This window comes from Hydra viridissima, unplaced genomic scaffold (genome assembly GCF_058129835.1).
Source record: "Hydra viridissima isolate aposymbiotic clone 2 unplaced genomic scaffold, HvirCarnegie_v1 scaffold_6, whole genome shotgun sequence".
Classification (NCBI taxonomy): domain Eukaryota; kingdom Metazoa; phylum Cnidaria; class Hydrozoa; order Anthoathecata; family Hydridae; genus Hydra; species Hydra viridissima.
Genome location: NW_028324305.1, coordinates 6,734,967 through 6,757,141, shown reverse-complemented (window position 1 = coordinate 6,757,141; position 22,175 = coordinate 6,734,967). Strand labels below are relative to the sequence as shown.

The 22,175-nt window shown below is 31.1% G+C and overlaps 3 protein-coding genes across 13 annotated transcripts; all 3 read left to right on the top strand.

Annotated features, from left to right (window-relative positions):
* The first annotated feature begins 2,630 nt into the window (after positions 1–2,630).
* On the top strand, positions 2,631–9,943 carry LOC145190620 (sodium-independent sulfate anion transporter-like). The gene is made up of 3 exons (XM_090091365.1): positions 2,631–5,955; positions 8,376–8,667; positions 8,883–9,943. The coding sequence occupies exons 1-3, from the start codon at positions 5,140–5,142 to the stop codon at positions 9,677–9,679; spliced, it is 1,905 nt and encodes a 634-aa protein (XP_089947491.1). The 5' UTR covers positions 2,631–5,139; the 3' UTR covers positions 9,680–9,943.
* Positions 9,944–14,450: 4,507 nt separating this feature from the next.
* On the top strand, positions 14,451–14,906 carry LOC149886796 (mblk-1-related factor 1-like). Its single transcript, XM_090091237.1, has 2 exons — positions 14,451–14,538; positions 14,658–14,906. Exons 1-2 carry the CDS (start codon positions 14,477–14,479, stop codon positions 14,773–14,775), a joined length of 180 nt encoding a protein of 59 aa, XP_089947363.1. The 5' UTR covers positions 14,451–14,476; the 3' UTR covers positions 14,776–14,906.
* Positions 14,907–16,127: 1,221 nt separating this feature from the next.
* Positions 16,128–22,148, top strand: LOC149886795 (uncharacterized). Of its 11 annotated transcripts, none has more exons than XM_090091236.1 (6): positions 16,128–16,391; positions 17,567–17,660; positions 18,104–18,183; positions 18,348–18,424; positions 21,770–21,856; positions 21,979–22,148. In XM_090091236.1, exons 1-4 carry the CDS (start codon positions 16,235–16,237, stop codon positions 18,389–18,391), a joined length of 375 nt encoding a protein of 124 aa, XP_089947362.1. In that variant the 5' UTR covers positions 16,128–16,234; the 3' UTR covers positions 18,392–18,424; positions 21,770–21,856; positions 21,979–22,148. The 11 variants fall into 11 exon arrangements, 2 of the variants coding, with proteins under 2 accessions (XP_089947362.1, XP_089947361.1); XM_090091235.1 differs by having other exon boundaries at positions 18,345–18,424; XR_016453567.1 differs by having other exon boundaries at positions 16,183–16,314; positions 18,345–18,424.
* The last annotated feature ends 27 nt before the right edge of the window (positions 22,149–22,175 follow it).

Genomic DNA, 22,175 nt, shown 5'->3' with positions numbered 1-22,175 from the left:
CTCAAGCTGTCCTTACAGCCAATGAAAGTAATAGTGAAAAAAAAAAATTGTACTGAGTGTAAAATTTTAATTGTTTTAAAGTTTGGTTATAAAAGTTTTTAAAACAGTTTTTTCCAAGGAAATAAGATTTTTACTTTATTTTCCGTAATTCGTTCGTCTTATTTCGTTTTCTCTAACCTAACGAGGGAAGTAAACTTGTAAAATTTTACTTTTTCAAAAAACAGGGTATTTATATACATAATAGAAAATAAATTTTAATTGAGAAAATTCTTAACCTTTTTTTTATTTTACTTTTTGTTAGTGGTGGATCTTTGTGGTAGTGTACTTTCATAGTGGTGGACCCAATCACGGACATATTTTTTTGTGGACATGCGTAACCATGTTTTCATCCTAGAAATTTTTGCGTATATATATGTTTCTGATAATGTAAACCCTTTAAGAAAAGTATGGTGTACCAACATCTGCACCAACATGATGTTGGTGCAGATTTTGGTGATAATTAAAGTATAAAAGTAACAATTACAGTTGTTGTAAAAAAATCAATGCATTTTTTACTTTAGTATTTTGTTTACTTGTTGAACAATTCTAAGCACTTTGGTCAATAATTATAGAATAAGAATATACCGCGGTGTGACCTTACAACGTCCTACGCTGTTAGAAAGTCCTAATGTAACAATAAATTTTGTATAATGTAAAATAAATATTTGGGGAAAGTAACGTTATTATTTTATTTAGATATATAGCTATCAGTTAAAAATAAAAAGTACAAGTAAATATTTATTTTACAACACACAAAGGTTATCATTTGTTACGTTGGGACTTTCTTACGGCATCGGACTTTTTTACGGCAACGGACTTTTTTACAAAAAAAGATTTTAAGTAGTAACCAATATCAGTTCATTTGTTCAAAATTTTTTGTTTGAAAAGGAAAAAATGTTATTTATGTTTTGCTTTAAAAACTATTTAAATTAAAAGTTTTAATTTTTTGTTAAATTTTTTTATTTCATAAATAGTTGTATGGTCAATATATGCTTACATCCAATTGATATGGTGAGGATCTTTTTTTTGATGATTAAAATTAAAAACCATAAGCACTTCCTAAAAAATAAAGGTATTCAGAATTTGATCTTGGAGGGGGTAATGAGCGAAAGGAGTAGGGGAGGTCCGGATTTTGAGTTTTTGACCGAGATTAACCGAAATCGAAAAACCGCGGTTAACCGAAAACGGACCGGTATTTTGAAGCGGTTTTTTTGGTTTTTAGTACATTCTTTTAAAACTGGATTTTACAGAAAAGATTTTTTTTTTCTAATGATAGTTAAAATTTATATTATTTAATATATTTTTAACTATCTGCATTTAAACTATTAAAATAATGTAGCTTATGTTTTATGAAAATATTTTTTAAAAATTTAACCGGTATTTTTTTTATAAGTAAAATTTGAGCAAAAAAGACTCAAGTTCTTTAATTCTACTCAAATACAATTTTTATTACACTAAATTTGTTCTAAATGAATAAATCAAATTTTTTAGTAAGCAAAGTTTTACATTTAGAAAAATCATTAACTTTAATTTGTGAAAATTGGTTTTTTCATGATTTTCAGTAATCAGTTAAGCAAAAAAATGAAACAGGTAAAACTGAAAGAGAACAAAATCCTTGCCAAAGTATTCAAGTCATAAGTATTCACAAGGATCTACTTCTTCGCTTCACAAGGAACTACTTCTTCGCTTCACAAGGAACATCTACTTCTTCGCTTCACAAGGAACATCTACTTCTTCACTTCACAAGGATCTACTTCTTCGCTAAACACAACATTGATCTTAATTCACATTATGCACACACAGAAGATAAAACAATGAATCACATTATACACACACACACACACACAGAAGATATGAATCACAAGATACACACACACAAGATATGGACAAAACAATGATTCAGCTGTTCAACCAAAAAAAAAAGGTTAAAACGATGCTAGATTACGATCATCGAAAAGGTATCAATGATTCAGATTTGGTTAACAAAAGTGTTTCTATTTTTTTTATCACAAGGAATCATCAGAAGTTTTATTAAGCGAGATTCACTTTTCCAGTAAATAAAAGTTTAGTTATGAAACTCATCCATGAAGTTTTTAAAGGTAAAAAGAATCAAATGATTGCAAGAATCAGAGAAAAAATTGATCAAGGACGCAAATTTAATATTTAGGTAAACGAGTTTGGAACAATTCGTGGAAGAAAATTTTTTGGAATAAACTTGCACAATAGAGTCGATAAATTTAATACAAGACAGGAACAGTACGCATTCTAAGTTCAAGTCCAGCCAAATGGTTGAAATAGTGATTCAGTGTTTAAATTTAGAATCGTTATAAAAAAGGATGTAGTTTTGCTTTGTCAAGATGGAGCAGTGGTAAATAAGAAATTTATACCTTTAGTTTCTAATATAGCAAAATTTTGTCTAAATCGCGGTTACACATTTAGGTGTTTGCCGCTTTATATTGGGTTGTCCGATAAGTTCTTGCCGTTTTTTTAAATTAAAAAACTTGCGATTGAAATGAAATTTTTTAGTATAATGTTTTTGTGTTATTCGAAAGAGAATTTTTCGCTCTACAAGAAAGTCTATTTGGTTTTTTTTTGTTTTCGTTCATTTTTGTTAATTTTCAGAGCATTTAAATGGAGTGTCAAGTCGACAAAAAAAAGCATTTTCGACACCACCTTCTTTTTGCGTTTAACTGAGGTGCCAAAGCCACGGAAGCTGCTAGAGAGATTTTTGCCGTATACGGAAAGGGTGCCTTAGCTAAAAGAACTGCTCGATATTGGTTTGCGAAGTTCAAAAGTGGCAATTTCGATCTCAAGGATCCATCTCGTTCCGGGCGACCAAGTGAGTTTGATAAAGAGCGTTTGAATCAACTTTTGCACGAAGACGCGCGTCAAACAACCAGAGAATTGGCAGAGCGTATAGGATCCAATGAATCAACAGTAGCAGAACATTTCCACTCAATGGGAAAGATTCAAAAACTCGGAACTTGGGTGCCGCACGTATTGAGCGAAAACAATAAAAATCAACGATCCACCATTACTGCCAGTTTGCTTGCTCGTCATCTCTCAACTCATGGACATCAACAAAGATTTCTTTATCGAATTGTCACTGATGACGAAAAATGGTGTCTCTACATCAACATGAAGCAGCGCAAAGAATGGTTAAGCTAAAAACAACAAACAACCCCGCGAGCGAAGCAAGCTCTTCATCCACGGAAGACAATGTTGTGTGTATGGTGGGACTGGGAAGGCATTATCTACTGGGAATTGCTTGATCGCAACCAAACAGTCAATGCGGAACTTTATGTTCTAAAGATGCAACGATTAAACAAAGCAATCCAACAAAACGACCTGATAGGCAATATGACATTCTTCTACAACACGACAATGCCCGTCCCCACATTGCCATTATGACCAAGGAGGCGATTCAAGCTGTTCGAGATGAAAAAGCTGTTCAAGATGAAAAAGCTGTTCGAGGTTGAAAATTTTGGAGGAAACTATTCATATTATAGCTCACAAATCAACATCCATCAACACTCCACAACGTTCTCAAACATAAGCATTGCTCAAACCAGTTTATAGAAAATTTATATTTGCATTCGCATGCTTAAAGGATTTGTTAATGTAAGAACTGAAAGAAAGAGTAACAATGAATGTAGTGCCTTGTTATAGTATGATTCCATAAACAGTAAAATACATCTTCATTAAACAAACATTTTCAAAGTTGTAATTGATTTATCTGATATTTGCTTTCAACAAGATGATGCTACTAGCTATACAACACGAGCGAGCATAGCGGATTGAGAAAGAATATCCCTGGGCGTGCCATTTAAAAAAGTTTAGTAAGATGGTTATGTATAGAGGCTGCCATCATCTTGCGATCTTGTTTTTTCTTTGGGAAATTTTAAAATGTAAATTTCACTCTAACAAAGCAAAAAAAAGCTATAAATTATAAGCTGGAATTCAGCCAAAATTATGAATTACAAGCTGGAATACCCGGCGCAAAGTGCTGGGTATTTCATATTATGGGGGTTTATTTAACAAAAAACATTTTATGGGGGGTTTTTTTAATGAACATGTATTTTACTGTTTTGAAGATATGCAAGTTTTTTTGTTTAAATGTTTCTTTTCTGTTATTCAAAAAGTTGTGGTCCTCCAGGACTGGGCCACTGACTTAGGGATGTTCATAATCAGGTAAGGAATTTCATCAATGAATTCAGGGAGTAAAGTTACCACAATGCGAAATTTTAGCTTACTTAGACCAATCCCCACAGTTGCCACACTTTACCTTCACCTCCTCGCTGGGGGCCAAAGACTGGTTGGAGGGTTTGAAACTTGGTTCCGATCATAAGCACCCTAAACATTGAGTCCGTGGTGGTCGGAACCTGATCTAAAACCTTTCCTGGGTAAAGATACCTCCAAAAACAAAATTTGGTGCAGATTGATCCACAGGTGTGGATTTGCATAAAGTACAAACAAATGGATACACATTAACTTTTATGGTATAGATTGTCCCAATCATTAAAAATGTGATATAAGACTTAATGTTTGTATTAATCCCTACCATCATAGCCATGATAGATAGCTAAATGACGTCCTCTTTCACGTAAAATTATAACCGATGTTACTTTAATTTAAACGAAAAAAAAAAAGGAAATCAGATTTCTTTTTTTTTTTCGTTTTTTTTTTTTTTTTGTTTTTGTTTTTTATTAGAAAACAAAATCTGAGATTCTTTTGAAAAACCCAATACAAAAAGCGTTGAATGCGTTAATATGTTTTAGAAAATTTAATAACTTTATTTGCTGAAAAGCAATTTAAATTATATAAGTTAGAAGTTTCAAAATATTAGATATTTGATAAAATTTTTACCATTAACGTCTGACGCCAGAAAGGGTGTTATCAATTAAAATATGACTGCCAATCACTTTTGGTTTGAGTTAATAAGTTCGTATTTGTTTTATTCTTAAATCGCCAAATATTGATAAATTGAATAATGTGTAGCGGGATGTCGAAGTTTTCTTTATAATGAATAAGTAAGTTTGCTTCTTTCTATTAAAATAACTTGCTTCTTATATATACTTTTTCTGTTTTTAGTGATTTATAATGTTCTTTTCAAATATAAAGAAGAGCGATATTTTAGTTTTTCTCAAGAGATTTTTCCCAATATTGGTTTGGCTTCCTCAATATAACTTGAAAAAGCTACGCGGCGATGTTATCGCTGGTCTGACGTGCGGTGTTATTGTTATTCCTCAAAGCATTGCGTTTGCCTATCTCGCAAAACTTCCGCCACAACATGGGCTGTACGCATCGCTAACCCCTGGTCTTATTTACTGCATTTTTGGTACATCAAAAGATTTGAGCGCTGGAACGACAGTTACTCTCGGTTTGTATACGTCTAGGTTTAACCCAACTAACTCCCCAATTGGTGCTTCTCTTCTAAGTTTTCTAGCCGGAGTCATTTTAGTGCTAATGGGTATTTTTAAACTGGGCTTCTTGATCAAATATGTACCCCAGTTTATGATCAGCGCATTTGTGTCAGCCGCAGCTATCACCATTATTGTATCGCAGTGTTCAAATTTGCTTGGAATAAAAAAAGCACCTCAAAACGTGTTTGAGATAATAAAACACATCATTGTGAACATCAAGCTCACAAACATATGGGATTTAACTATGAGCATTTGTTGCGTCGTATTTCTAACTTTTTTTGTTTTGCTTTCAAAAAGAAAAAAGAATCCGAATCCGAAAACTCATATCAAAGCAAGAGCATTTATGGAAGCCATAATTTGGTTTTTGTGCGCTTCTCGAATGGCTCTTGTGTGTCTCTTTGCTACAATCGCTGTTTATATCTTCCACATAAATGGCTTCAAACAAAAGTTTTCAATAGCTGGCTCAATTCAAGAAGGGTTACCAACATTTCAAGTAAGAATTTTTTTTTTTGGAGAGCCTATTTATTTCTTATAATAAAGATTTTTCTGAGAGTGATTCTGACATGACTTAAAAATTTTAAGAAATCATAACAATAGATGCGAATGAGAATTGCAAAATGCTCGAACAGTATCCGGCATAATTACTATGGTATTTGTTTAAAAGATTATTGTCTTATGACTTAGGTTGCACATCAGATAGGCTTTGTAATCAAAGCTTACGATGATTTTGTTTAAAATTTTTGAATGTTGCATGTACAAGTTTATCTATTTGTATTAGATACATATAGGTGTTAAAGATACATATAGAAAATAAATATTGTAAACAAACGTAAAGAAAGTATGGAAGCAAACAACTGCTGAGAATTTGTCATTAAAATACGGAATTCTACCAAATGAAAAAGTTTTGAACCTAAATACAATTAAATTTATATATATATATATATATATATATATATATATATATATATATATATATATATGGTATTTCTTGTGATAATATACAAGTTGGAAACTGCATTTTTTGGACGACAATGTTGCAATAAAAACGTTTATTATTAAATTCGTTGTGTGGATGTGCTCAATGAAATAGCATATTCTTGTAGAGAATTCCATTTATAAATAAAAATTGGAGTTTTTCAATAAAATTCTCAAGTGAGAACTGGAACAAGGCGTAGTGAATATTATTTGTAATGTACATTTAATTTTCTTGTAGCAACTAAACATGGAGCGAAACAAACATATTAACATAACAAATAAATTGCTCTGTAGAAAAAGGAAAGACAATTTTGAATGATATCGAATGGACGTAAGATTTCTCAAATTTAGCATCAACTAGGGTGTTCTAGAAAGTTGGTTTAAAACTGTCGTAAACATATTGAAAAATACATTACCACTAATGATAAAATTCGAAAATCACCGTCAAGAAAAATTTTAGCCAATATGGATCGCCAAATTGTTAAAATGCCTAAAAAGATGCTTCTTTAACTTTTCATGAAATAAAAGCCAAAATTGAAGAACAGTATCACATAGTTGTGTCAGCCCCAACCACTCATCATCGTTTACAAGAAGCTGACTTCCGAGACTGAATAGCAAAGAAGAAAACCCTTGCTTCAAAACAAAATCTGCTAAAGTGATGAAGGTTTGCGAAAATGTTTCTAAATAAAAATGTTTCCATTTGGAAAAACCTTTTAAGTAGTGATGAATTCAAGTTTAATCGCTTCTAGTCTGATGGGAAAGTATACGTTAGGCGTTCTATGAAGCAAGAAAACAACCTATTGTATACTCTAAAGACGGTGAAGCCCGGTGAGGGTTATACTAAGGTTTAGGGAACACTATCCGGGCATTGTATGGGTTCGTTGGTCAAAATTGATGGAAATTTGGATCAATACAAAGACAAATATAGTTACAAAATGTAATGGAGCCGTATGCTAACGATAATCTACCTGTTACTTGATTTTAATGCATGATAACGATTCAAAGTATACTGCGAGATCTACAAAATCTTGGTTTGAAGAAATTAAGCTCAATGTTTTAGAATGGCCACCCTACATTCCCGATCTGAATTCGATCGAGAACTTATTGAACAATAACGACGGATGGCTTTACGAGATAAAGAAAACTTCTAAGTTTAATGAATTTTGGGGGAAAATCAAAAGTTCTGGAATGCCACTCCTGATGAAAATTATCAAATGCTTGTTAACAGCATCACATCAAGATGTGCTGCAATTATAAAGTCTGCATAACAAGTTATTATTGTTGTTTTTAATGTTTTGATGTTGACTTTGCATCAGCACTATTTTTTTGTCTGATGTTCTTTTTCTAAGATCACAATTTTCTTTGTATTTTGTAAATTATAGTTATACTTCAGCTAAAAATGATTTTTTTTTTCTTATGATTTATAGCTAATAAATGGAAATTAATTTTATTTCCCTATTAAAGAAAGAAATTTATTAAGTCAAACGAAGGTAACATTAGGTGTGCTTTTTCTGTGATCACCACTGTATATATATATATATGTATATATATAAATATATATATATATATATATATATATATATATATATATATATATATATATATATATATGTATGTATGTATGTATGTATGTATGTATGTATGTATGTATGTATGTATGTATGTATGTATGTATGTATGTATGTATGTATGTATGTATGTATGTATGTATGTATGTATGTATGTATGTATGTATGTATGTATGTATGTATGTATGTATGTATGTATGTATGTATGTATGTATGTATGTATGTATGTATGTATGTATGTATGTATGTATGTATGTATGTATGTATGTATGTATGTATGTATGTATGTATGTATGTATGTATGTATGTATGTATGCATGTATGTATGTATGTATAGTAAACAAACTAGCTTACGTTCTTTTTTTATTAGAACATTTTTCTGCCGTTGAAGAATGGCAATGTCACATTGAAAACTACAAGTGAACTAATAGAAGGTTTTGGAGCATCTCTTTTTGTGTTACCTGTAATCATGTTCATAGAGCAAATGTCTATTGTAAAGGCGTTTGCTCGGAAATTTAATTATAAGGTGAAAGCTCAGCAAGAATTGATTGCCATTGGAATGTGCAACATCTTTGGCGCATTCTATGGAGGCTGGCCTGTAGGTGGAGGTTTTACGCGTTCCGCTGTAAACTCTATGAGTGGCGCTCAAACTCCTTTGGCAGGTAGATTTTAGCTTAAAAACAAATGTAACAATTTTCTTTTGTCATAAATTTGTTTCTTTACTTTATTGTTTAATTTTTTAATAACCTTAATCAAAATTATTTTAAAATTCAGTATAAACGAACTTCTGCTGCTTACTCTTTTAGAAAAATCGCTTCAGAATCAGGGGCTTAAATTTCTCTGATTCTGTTGTCCAAAGGTTGCTTTTTTATTTAAGGTGCCATATCTGGAATCGTCGTTTTGATTGCTCTTCAGTATATGACCCCAGCTTTTTATTACATTCCATCGGCCGGATTAGCAGCTATGATGCTGATGGCTGTACTCACGATGATTGAGATAAATATAGTGAAAAGCATATGGAAATTGTACAGATGGGATCTAATACCATTTTTTTCTGCTTTTTGTACGAGTTTTTATAAATTGGAATATGGAGTTATGGCGGGAACGGGTATTGAAATACTTATAATGCTTTCCCGTGAAGCACGTCCGAAATACTTTTTGTCTCGAGATGATAAAGAGAAGTCTGTCACAATTTTATTAATGGAAAATTTAACGTATCCGGGAGTGGACGCAGTGAACAAAACCATTTTTTCAGAGGTCAATAGCTTTAGTTGTCTTGAAACGTTGTATCTGGACATGTCTACCATGGTGCGAGTTGATTTTACAATACTTCAAAACTTTGAATTTTTAAGAGAGGAATTATCAAAAAAAAGGGTCCAACTTCGTTTTGTTAATTTCTCAAGAGACTCTGTAAAGGAAAAACTTTTAAATGCTGGTTTGATTGTTGATGACGACGTTTTGGCTAACAAGTTTGCTTGCTCTATTTTAACAAAAATTGAACCGATGTCTCAAAATGGAACAGCATTGATCGGAGATATTGCGAAAATAAAATACCTGAAAACAGGATTAATCGAAGAAGATAAAGTATTGGATAGTAGTGATACTATGGAGAAAAAATGCAATTCTTTTGAGGAAAGTTCCGTAAAAGAGGATTGTTTCGATTGCAAATTTTAAAAATTAACATCTTTTTTTTCATGGAGTTAACATCTGGAAATTTATACTTTTTATACAACCTAATACTTATATATAATTAAAATATGAAAGCAATACCTTTTTTTATCTGCTAAAAGAGTTTTGAATTTAATCTAAAACATAGAATTCACGTATAACAGGGCTTTAGACACTTTATGTTTCACTGGTCAAACGTTTTATGTTTTATTCAGAAGATTTGTTGTAATTTATTTGAACTTTTTATTTCAGCAGATCGAAAAGTATTTATCCGTTTAACATTAAATTTTTCCCTTTCCGCATCTTGACCGCATTTGATTCATTTGGAGTACGCAATTTTTGCGATATTCTAACATAAAACCACGAGCTTCTAAGCATTGGCTAGGAGTTAACAGATAAAAAATTAATCCTCGTCATTTTTTTATTTAAAAGAACATTTCCATAATTGGTTATGAATTTAATATGAGAAAGCAACTTTTTCAAAAACTAGTTTATTTTATATTCTTACTTTTTGAATGGAAATGGAAGATGGGGAAGGGCGAGTGAGTGGAGGAGGGGCGTTTTAAAAAATAATTTAGATGGTAATTTATACCTTCGTATTAAATTTTTGAACAAAATATTTTGGAACAAATGATAATGTTATAATAATTTTTTTTGTTTGTTTGTTCGCGTACAAAGCTTAGCAAATAAAATTTGACGTTTGTTTCTTGATTTTTCTTATATATAATAACATACAGGTGAACCTGTTCACTTTTTATAATAACATTGGTTCACCTGTATGGCATGAAAATCTTTTGAACAACAATCAATAAAAAGCTGCATGAATTATCCGGAAAATGGTTGCTTCGGCAACTAAGGATCATTTATTCAAATAACTGCAACTAAATTATTCCCTTTTCCTCATATGTTTATCGATTGCGGTACCTGAAATTTAATTTAATTTTTCATGCATTAAGAAGGATGTGAAGCAATCATTGTTCTGTTCTTGCTTTTACCCGCCAGACAATGATTCTAAAGATATTTTTCTGATTTCTGATAATAGATGTTATTCTATTTTGCATTGATCAAAGTTATACAAATAACAAAAGTATCACGTGATGATGAACTTAAATCTCACAGTCAGTGGAGTTGACTTTCAATAAAAATTTTTTCTTTTTTAAGAAATCGAACTTTTTATAATTTTCTCGTTTATTTTAAATCTACAGTAGCGTGCAAAAGTTTAGAAACACCTACTTTTTTTCAGTTTTTAACGCATAACTTTTCACAAACTTTCTCAAATAACCTGAAATTTTTACCAAATGTGCTATATATTATAACAATTCAAAATCCATTTCATAAAATTTTTAAAACTCACCGGTTAGTTAATTTTTATTGTTTTTTTGAAAAGGCTTCCGTGCAAAAGTTTAGAAACAGCTGAATTTGGATTATTATTTATTTCTATAAAGCTGAAATATTTACTAAAACTTTCAAAATTTACAATTTTTTAATAAAATAGTTTCAATAAAAAAGTTAGTATTTGGTGGCATATCTATTTGCCTTTCAAACAGCATCACAGCGACGAGGCATCGAATCAACTAAATTAATGAGAACATCCTGAGGAATATTATACCAACATTCTTTAATCAAACCAAATAAATTGTCTTTGTTGGTTGGTTTTCTACCAACTAATTGCCTGTCAATGTACTCCCAAAGATGCTCAATGGGATTGAAATCTGGGCTCTGTGAAGGCCATTCAAGAACGTTGACTTTTTTTTATTGAAATATTCCTTAACAGATCACAATTCTTTGGGTCATTATCTTGTTGAAAGATCCAATTGCGATTCATTTTGTCCTTTGCATGGGGCAGCGTAATGTTCTTCATTATGTCTAAATAAACTCTCTGGTCCATAATACCTTCTATGCGATGAATGGGACCCAGGTTGTCACGACTAAAACACTCCCAAACCATAACATTTCCTCCTCCATGTTTAACAGTAGGTAACTGATACTTTGGATTGAATCTGTCTCCTATTGGACGTCTGATATATCTAATTCCGTCACTACTGAATAGCATAAACTTTGATTCGTCGGAGAAAAGGACTTTTGACCAATCATTAACTGAGATGATCTCTCGCAAATTTTATTCTGGTTCTTAAATTTCTCGCAGATATAAGAGGTTTCTTAACTGGACGGCGACCGTACAGATTATTTTGTCGTAATCGACGTTTAGTTGTATCAACGCTACAGTTTGTGCCATGAAATTGACGCATAATTGAATTAAGTTCGAAAGCAGTCATCCGAGGATTATTCTTGCAAAACCTTACTAATAATCTATCAGCTTTTTCAGTTGTAACTTTAGGTCTTCCAGAGCGAGGCTTGCTTTTCAGTTTTGCGCTGACGAAACCTTTTCATAATGTGACATATTCTTGGTTTAGAAACATTGTAAAGTTCAGAAATCCTTTTGTAAGTCTTTTTTTTCCCCACAGCTTTTATGATTAATTTCTTTATTTCATTTGAAGCTTCCTTAGCCTTTCCCATGCTTTTAAAATATCATTACGTAATTGAATTATAAAACTCACAAATAATTTCTTAATTAGTTATACCTCGTTGCTTCGGAAGCCTTTTCAAAAAAACAATAAAAATTAATTGACCGATGAGTTTTAAAAATTTTGTGAAATGGATTTTGAATTGTTATAATATAGAGCACATTTGGTAAAAATTTCAGGTTATTTGAGAAAGTTTGAAAAGTTATGCGTTAAAAACTGAAAAAAAAGTAGGTGTTTCTAAACTTTTGCACGCTACTGTATAAAATCAGTATTTATCTATTTTTCTCTTAAACTTATACATCATAAAAATGCTAATGTATATTATATTGTAAGGGCGGCATTTTTAATAAATAATTTATTTGTTATATTAGTTGTTTGGAATGTTAAGCATGGTTAATGTTTGTCTGTATGATGATGAGGTAAGGGGTTAGGGAGCTTTGGGCTCCAGGTTATGGGGAAGGGTATATGGAAGGTTGGAATCGAGGTTTAGGGCCTTGGGAGTACTTGGTTAGGAAAAGGTGAGGTTTGGGGATAGCTTGGTTATGAATGTGCAAGATTTAATTGTTAAAGGGTTAAGGTTATATTTGGCAACCTCAGTATATTCTATTATACTATATAGCTTATTAAACGTTCTATTAGTGTGTAATGGTTAGCACTCTTTTGTTCATTAAGTTTATTGTAATACAAATAATATTCACTAACTCTATTTGTAGTGTTCGATACTATTTATATCAATTACTCCTTTTTTTTGTCCTTCTTTTTCTATAAGAATATTTCTTCTTTATTTGAAACTTCTGGTTATTCTTCTTTAATCAATATTTCTTCTGATTTCTATTTAATTCTTTACTTCTTCTGATTTTTAAAAATTTCTTCTTTTTCTCTTTTATTCACTTATAAAACTGCTTATTCATCAAAGTATTTTTCAATCATAAAAAATCTCTCTCTTTAAACTTTTCTTAAAAAGACTTCTAAGAAACTCTCTCTTAGTTCTTTCTAAAACTCCGTCTTTCTCTTTCTCCTACTCTTTTCCTAACCGTAAGATTGGATTGGTTGTTGTTTTTAACTTTTCTTCTTTTCGCTTTATCGTTTACGAGTCTACGCATTCACGTCTTTGCCCAGTTGTTTTTAACCATTCTTTTTTTCGCTTTATCATTTTTTTATATGGCAGGTTGAATAAGTCTCCGTGTATACGTCTTTTCTCAGTTGTTTTTAACTTGATTCTTTTCGCTTTATCATTTATTTATAAGAAGAGTATATGAATCATCTTTTGTACGTCTTTTCCGATCGTTGTTTTTAACTAGTTCTCCCTCCTGAAAATATATTGGACAAAAATGCGAAGTAATTTATGTTATATATCTCTGTTATTTTTTGTTGCAACTTACAAATGCTTACTGTTGTAGTCCACAACACAGAGTTGCAGCCTTCTATGTTAATTTGAGGAACTTCTCTACCATTAAATAAGTAAAAAAGTTAATTTCAAAACTTTTTTCTTTTAATATAATATTGACAGAAATTTTTCAAGGAACCTCAGAAAATACATATTTAGGCTTCAAATCAATCATTTTACATAGGGTAAAACACCTAGTGTTCGCCATGCGACCTAAAACACCCAGTGTTCGCCATGCGACCAAGTCTTCACCACTCAGTCACTTAAAGACATGTAGAGCAAAAACTTATTGCTGAAAAGTTCAGAAATTGTATCTAAAAAAAACTTTGATGTTCTTTTTATAAATGACGAAAGTTTGACTATTGTTACTTTAAATATTAAGGCACAGAATTATTTTTGTATGCAACTAAAACAGAAATTTTTGTGATTTCCTTTCAATACAAAATAATAAATTACAGGATAATATAATACAGGATAATATATTACTATGATGGAATCAGCAGCAGCAGTCTCATACCATTTCTTGCTTCATTATTCACTTGGGTTGATTCTTGTCTGTTTAACTTCTATATTTAGCAGTAGTTTTTCACTCAATCAACTTAAGCTTCACTTCAAGAATCCATATCTGTTCTTACACTGGTGCAATATCTGTGGCTGACACGTTTGACACGACAACGTTTCGAATTTTTTTTTTTTTTGATTAGTAAAATCATGCATGTTTATTTTCTACTTTCAGACTTTATTAATAGGTTTTAAACAATTTTAAAACCAATTTTACATTTAATACTTGGTACCAGGCTACTAATTTTAAACTTGCAACTATTTAAATTTCAAAAATTTTTATTTAATAAAATATTATAGATCAATAAAAAAAGTTGTAGCACATCTAGAATGGCTACTAGAGATGGATATACTGAAGAACATATAGCGGAGGCTGTTGCGAATGTAAAGAGGTTAGCTTAGACAATATTTATCTTTACGGAATGTCACTACTTATTAACCTTTCACTATCTAAAAATCTTTGCTATAAGTTCTTACTGCCAATGAAGCTACATACTTTATTGTTTTTTAGCGGTCGAATAAGCGCAACTTATACATCAAAGCATTATGGCATTCCTAGATCAACCTTGAGAGATAAGATTTTGGAAAAGCATCTACGTTCAAAAAAATGGGCCCCTGCACTTTTTTGACCGAAGCTGAGGAGTAAGTGTTGGTTAACTATATAATAAATGCACAAAGGAGAGGTCATTCTGTCATCTAAGACACCATCATTTTATTTGTGACCCGTCTATTGTCTGATGAATGTTTGGTGGGGAAAATAAACAGGGATAGACCTTATCAATTTGGTAGATCAGGATTGTTAAAACCTGAAGATAAATGGTGTCACAACAATTAATTAAACAGTGGTTTGCGGACATTAGAAGTTACTTGGCGGAGAAAGACTATCTAGATATTCTATATGAACCCAAGCACAATTTTAAATTCGATGAGTCCGGGTTTCAATTTTCACCCAAAGTTAGAAAAGTCTTGGCTGAAAGAAGATCAAAAAATGTTCCTTATGCCACGGTAGCTAAAGACAAAGAAAAAATTACAGTTTTTGGTATGCAAATTTATATTAAATTTATTGCCTATCTTTCTGTCATTTCTTTAATGCTTTTATTGTTTATAATACACCGATATAGGTTGTTTTTGATTTTAAATATCTAGCGTGATAGCTTAGCATGAGAGCTAAGCATGATAGCATGATAGTTTAGCTTTCTAGTTTTTCTTTGCACTTTTATTACAGCAAATATTGGTGCTGACGGATCTCTTCCTCCCCCTCTTACTATATATGCTAACCAGAGAATCCCCATGACTGTATACCAGTCATTGCCTCGAAATTTAGTAGCTGTTGGTAAATCTGCTAAGGGTTATATAAATCATAAAGCTCTTTATGAATATTTATGCAATGCTTTTCACCAGTGGCTGACAGATAATAATACTTAGAGAAAAGTTATTGTTTAGAAATTGTATCCAACATGAAAGTTGGATACAATTTCATTTAATGAAGAAGCTAGCAGATTTACAAATAGTTTTTATTCTCGTTTCACCTAATAACACTCAGTTCATGCAGCCACTCGATGTGGGACTATTTTACCCCATGAAGAGTGGCTGGACAAAGGTTGTGGATGCTTTCCGCAATCCTAACGAGTAAATGTTTCAAAAGAAAATTTCGCAGGCCAACCAGTGGTGGCAAAGAGGAAGCTAATGTCATCAGCTAAACCTAAGAATAAGAATAAAAGTAAAAGCCAGTCGTGCAATACACTTCTGGTTCTGGTAAGAACACCTTAAAATAAACTAAAGTCTAGCTACCTATCTGTTCTTTTATAACGTAATATAAAAATATCTAGAGCTTTAGGCTAATGTGTTAATTAGATTTAGCTTTATTTTTCAGGTGATACGATGTCATTCGGCAGGTGCAACAAATATATATTTTTAGTGTGATGGCTAATATGAGCAATGTGTTGGTCATTTTTCATAAACGTTTAGCTGCAAAGTTATGCAATTTAAAAACAAAGTGCGGTACATAATTACTGTCAGTTGACTAAAAATATTTTGAAAAAGTGTCCGTCTGACGAAAAAGAACCATCAACATATTTCAGTCATATTATGGTAATCCGTCAAACTAAGCATATTTATGCAATAAAAAAAAGCAGTTGGGGCTGCATTATTTCACAATTTAAAAAGAGGTTTGTAAAGATGAACGTCATAAATTTTGTTTTTGTACGAAAGAAAGCTGGTGTGAATAGCAACAAAAAAGATACAGGTAAAAACATATACACTTCAAAACTCATATTACCTACTGCTATAAGGAATAAAATTAAATAATTTTTTCAAGAGCCAAATCAAGATCATTTATTTAATACACTCTTGTATGACTTGACTCAAAATGTCAATTAAGGCCTAAATTTTAGTCTCGTTGCCCAAAGACAATTTGTTTCTGTAGAAAAATTTGACAAATGGTGTAGATTCTCCTTCTATCAACTTTATTAATGGCTATAATGGATTAAGAAAAGTCTTTAGCAATTTAAATATTCCATCAAGATATTTTTTTAATAAAGGCTTGTCCAAAAAAATTGCTAAATATAAACAAAATAACAGAAATTTAAATGTAGATGAAAGCATTTAAGGCATGAAAAGAAAGATATTAACAAAGAACTTGAAGGTGGTATAGATATAAAACTGGGTCTTTTTAAATATATTTTCAACTAAAATTAATTTTTTAAATAATAGTTAAAATAATTTGCATTTTTTGGACATTTAAAAAATTCACTTTTTGTGGTCACTGCCTTCTAAAATTCCTGAGTATCTTTAACAAAACACTTTGAAATTTTCCCAGAAGTTTTAGGGTGAGTGTGACTACAATGTGAACCTTAATCTAACATTCAAATTTAACAGAACCTTGCTTTTGTACAAGATAAGCTTTGTATTAGGTACACATAGTAAGTTAAATTCTTAATTTTAATAGTAAAGATGTATCTTAATCTACACAACTGGACTCTGCAATGTTATTCATTCAAACATGAAATATCATCCCTGCTTTACTATATTTTTCATTTTTTTATTATTCAAAAATTTACTATATTTTTCTTTATGTGTAATGTTAAAGAAAAACAAACTTAAAAAATGATTTTTCATATGAAGTAAGGTTTAGTGATTCATTTAGTTTAAGGCGCTGTCTAGAATATCAAAAAGGTTTTTCCACTCTTTCAGATCTTTAAAATAGTAATTATATGAGCTTATTTTGTTTAGTTGTTAGAAGACTCTTGAAACTGTAGAAAGATGTAACTTTCTACAGCTAAACTTCAAGATTGCTAATATCTGCTTGTTTAGAAGGCATGAATAATTACATACAGCAGAGTTTGGTAGGAAGTCAAGGTCTTTGTTGTAGTTTGACAAATTTAAGGCAACCAAATTTTGATTATTTGTTTTATATGTTAGTGCTGCTATTGTTGATAAAGTATCAGAAGAGCGTTACCAAAATTTCCTTCTTTTGCGGAATGTGGAATGATTATCCTTTTAAATCCTACTTTGTGTAAGAAAAGTTGATTGCAAGCTTCAAATTTGCTGAATGCCTTAGTTAATCAATGCAGATCCTAATATGATAAGATCAATGCCATAATTTATATAGTTTATCATGTGATGTAGAGAGATTTGATTGTTTTAATAACATTTCAGCATTTACTTTTGACAATTAAAATCTTTATATTTTATTATAAGAAAACCTCATCATGTTCTGCAACAAGTTATCTGTTTTTGGCATCAATCAAAGAGTTATATGAATTTTATGTCTCCAAATATATTAAAATGGAAAAAAATCTTTAAAAATTTAGATTTTGCATACATATGTAAAATAAAAGGGAAGAATCTTGGAAAAAAAACAACTATTCTTTGTCAAAAGTATTAATTCATAGTTGACTTTTCTACAAACTTAATCTTCTTTTGCCATTAAAAAAAGTTGTGATTGCTATTTTATAGATGTTTCCTCCAGAAGACCAATGGTAGTCATTTGCAGCATCACTGTGGAAGAGAATTAAACTTCTATATTTCCTATTTTAGTATTTTATATTTTTATATTATTTAATAATTTTTTGTCATCTTTTTATATTAATTAATATTTGATATCTTTCTACTTTTTCACTACCATTTTATTTGTTTCTAAACATCTTAAATTCTATAATAATTGTAAAAAACATTTAACTTTATTTTTTGTTCATAGCAGATTGCAAAGTTGCACATAAAAAGCCTAAAAGATGTCAGATCTAATGTAGAAACTGAAAAGAACAAGAGAAAGAAAAAGTATAATATAATAACCTTTAAACTTTTAATTTAATTACTTCTGTTATTTCATTTTCTAGAGTACAATTTTTTTCTTAGTACAAATAATTTTGATATCTTCCTCAGTCAATTTAAGCTAAAACAGTATTTTGAAGCTTTAAGTGAAGGCATTGATTAGCTTTTTGCTAGAAGGTAAAGTTTCTCCTGTTGAAATGCTGTTTCAAAAATTATAATTGTGACATAATCTTAGTAATTTTTAATGTCAAACATGGAAAATTTTTTTGGCATTTTGAAATAAAGAAATATTTGGGCGAGAGCCAATTAATAGAATTAAAATCAGAGTTTGAATAACTGAGATAATAAAAATAGGGAAGCTTTGTCAGTCTTTTTGATTTAAAATATAGGCATGATGACTGCCATGTTCTTATTTGGTTGCATAACCCATTTTTTGACTGGTTTTTTTGATATTTTATTTATAAAAGTTATTTGTATAACTTAATGTCTTTGTAATTTCAAACAGTAAAACATTAATGATGTAGGAGGAAAATATCCAGGGAAAGTTGCTAACTTATGAAGTTAGAAAAATTTCTGACTTTTTTAAAATTAGGAAAGAAAAATGCTGAAATTACTATATTTGTGTAAAATCAAAAAACTAAGCATTGATCCCTATTTGCTATATACTGCAACAGCACATTTACCTACAGAGCACTAATATCTTGGATGCATTTTTCAACAGATGTCTTCTACACATTTAGTCTATGTCACTGGGCATAGGTTTCTGCAGTAAAAAGTGTAACTTTGACCAAATATGATAATAATGATCAGCAGTTAATAAAGTAAAATATTTTATTAGATTAATATATATTTCATGAGGAAATATTACAAATTAATATTGTCAACTCAATGCCCTTACTTGAGGGGTTGAGTTGATAAGCTTATTTATTTGGTTATAGACATATTTTTCCATTTTTAGTGTAAAGCTGTAAACATTCTTTTTGTATGCATAATTTTCTTCTCTAATTTGATGATCAAGCTCCTCCCATGAATTTTCAATAGGATTTCAGGCAGGACTTTGGCTGGGCCAGCCTAAAACACAGATATTTTTCTTTTGACATGTAGTAGTATATGATTTTTCATCAAATTCATATAGTACTTTAACATCTTCAATGCCCTCAATTTAAACTAATGGCCCTAGAAATCACAGGAAAAACATCTCCACACTATGGCTCTCTAGTTGGCATGGTGTACAAGGTGTCTCCTCTTATTCTTTTTTGAGCATCTAACATCCTGATACCATCAGATGAAAACAGAATATATTTACTTTTATCACTCCACGCCCTTAAAATCCACACTAACTTTGGCATTTTTTAAAATAGGAATTGTTGTTTTGATTTATGGTTTTGGAATCTTTGATTTGTACATAAATAAGTAATAAAATGAAAATTTTGATTTTTTTACTGACTGCCAAAAAAAAGATGTCATTGACCTTCACTGCATGGGTGTTACATCCAAGGTCACTACAGCAAGACTTAGGTTGGATAAATGAACTGTGTATGATATTTAAGTCAAATTAAAAAGTATAGCCACATAGAGAGGAAACCAGGAAATAGTAAGACAAAGACTGTGAGGATTTTAAGGCTTATTAGAGCAGTCAAAAGCTCAAATTTTGTATCAAGTAGCAGGACTAATCACTACATTAGCTCCTTAAAGCCAGAAGATGTTCTAGAGTCTATTTGGTTTAAATTTAGGATAAAATGTCCTGCTTCTGTGATCATGTTTGGAGTTGTGGCTTCCAATAGCCTGAAGATGCCTCCCATTTTAATTTATTCAGTGGGTCAAAGTCAATACAAATGTATAGCTTAAAATCTTGGAAGGCCATGTCCAGCCATGAAGTATCTCTTCATCCCTGATTCCAAAATTGTGTACTAGCTGAATGGGGCTCTACCCCATGCAGACAGAAAGACCCAAGAGTGGCTCAGAAAAAACATGTATGACTTTTGGGTAGAGAGTTTTGTGGCCAGTAAGCTCCCCAGATTTAAACCCTCTGGACTATAGTATATAAACATATGTTGAGTCAAAAGCTTGTGGATCTGAAGACCTCTGTCATCAAGCAGTGGAATGCCATGCCCAAGGGTTATGTCCCGAAGATATGTTAGAGGTTCGGGTCCAGAATTAAGGCTGTGTTCAAGATTTATTTGAAATTCATGGGAAAAAGGCATGAAATAAATTATTTGCCAAAAGTATTTTCTTGTTTACTTGTTTATAATTTACCATTTTCAAATAGTTAGTGCAGATTTTAAGGGCACATAAATGCTTTATGCATGTATATGTATGTATGTATGTATGTATGTATGTATGTATGTATGTATGTATGTATGTATGTATGTACAGGGTGTGGACAGTATCTAATGATCAAATTATGGTTTTTGAAAAAATAATATTTTCTAAGAAAATGTTGATTAGTTATGAGTAAAACCAACTGCATTTTAAAACTGGATTAATCTCCTTACCTTTTACTGTAATTAAATTACTGCGCATCAATGAGTGTCTCAACACAGCCGTGGTATTGCATGGAGACTTGCTGGTCTTTCTTTCAATTGTGTCACAAAAAAATTCCATAAAACTTTTCTGGTGATAAGTCTGGTGAGTCTTGCTACCACACATGGTTGTCCAGCAGCATTTTGTATCCAGGGCAATCTATATTCTTTTTGAACCTTAAATTTTTTTTTGTATTCTCCCTCAAGCCCTTGAGGAAGAAGTGATGTCATCTTATGAGGAGATGACTATAAAGAGCATGACAATGGCTGGAAACTGGGTTTGCATGACCTTGGGTACATCCTTGGGGCACATAGTAAGCCAATGGTTGTTTTGGTTGTTTTTTTTTTCTGGACAAAAATCCTTTTTATCAGAGAACTAGTTATGTCTTGGACCTTAATAAAGAATTCAGGAGTTCTGACGTAATCAGACTATTGTTTGTAAATCAATCTCTCAGCAATAGGCTCATAATCACCTTCAGGCTCTTCAAGCTATTTTCTCAGCCTCTAAACCCAACTTTTGTCCACTCTTTGTAATACTGGAATATTTGTCTGGCATGAATTTCAACTAACACACTTTATTTTCTAGGATTATGGTTGGATTGAAAATTCATTTTTTGAGGCCACTTAAAAATCATCTTACGAACATAATTTTCAAACTACCACAAAAAAGAATGAGTTTTTTCATGCTGCAAGAACTACATATACACACACACCCTTATATCTGTGTCTGTATTTGTATGTGTTTATATGTGTTATAACTGAAAGTAATAATGCAAAATCTTACATCTATACTTTTTAGTTTTCCTTCATATCTTGTCTCTTTTTCCAGTCAGGATTACTTGATGTAGCTGGTGTCGATCCCTTACATTGTTATGAGTGAAGTTATCTGTCATGATCTTGCACTGGAAAAGAATTGGTATGAAAAATATAGAAATTGGTTGTAGGCAGTTAATACTTACACACAGATTTATACACACACACACACACACATTACAAATTCACATAAGTAGTATTATATGTTTTTGAACTATTTTTTAGGTCAAATTCGAAAAACCGAGAAAGATGCTGTTATTATAGAGATAGAGAGTTAAATCAATATTTGCTAGTGCGAGCTCTCGATAGGAATCTACACTAAATCGATGAAAAAGAAATCAGTACCTTAACTTGGAAAATATTTTTTGATAAACACGGCTTAGTTACCTACTTCACATTTGTTGTTCTTTATTTCATTTATG

What these genes read in the sequence shown, in the direction of transcription:
- LOC145190620 (XM_090091365.1), top strand. Translation starts at nt 5,140, where the DNA reads ATGTTCTTTTCAAATATAAAGAAGAGCGATATTTTAGTTTTTCTCAAG. An exon ending in AAGGGTTACCAACATTTCAA is followed by an intron (nt 5,956 to 8,375) that starts GTAAGAATTTTT and finishes TTTTTTTATTAG; the next exon opens with AACATTTTTCTGCCGTTGAA. An exon ending in CGCTCAAACTCCTTTGGCAG is followed by an intron (nt 8,668 to 8,882) that starts GTAGATTTTAGC and finishes TTTTTATTTAAG; the next exon opens with GTGCCATATCTGGAATCGTC.
- LOC149886796 (XM_090091237.1), top strand. Translation starts at nt 14,477, where the DNA reads ATGGCTACTAGAGATGGATATACTGAAGAACATATAGCGGAGGCTGTT. An exon ending in GCTGTTGCGAATGTAAAGAG is followed by an intron (nt 14,539 to 14,657) that starts GTTAGCTTAGAC and finishes ATTGTTTTTTAG; the next exon opens with CGGTCGAATAAGCGCAACTT.
- LOC149886795 (XM_090091235.1), top strand. Translation starts at nt 16,235, where the DNA reads ATGGTAATCCGTCAAACTAAGCATATTTATGCAATAAAAAAAAGCAGT. An exon ending in TAGCAACAAAAAAGATACAG is followed by an intron (nt 16,392 to 17,566) that starts GTAAAAACATAT and finishes TTTATATGTTAG; the next exon opens with TGCTGCTATTGTTGATAAAG. An exon ending in CTTCTATATTTCCTATTTTA is followed by an intron (nt 18,184 to 18,344) that starts GTATTTTATATT and finishes TTTTGTTCATAG; the next exon opens with CAGATTGCAAAGTTGCACAT.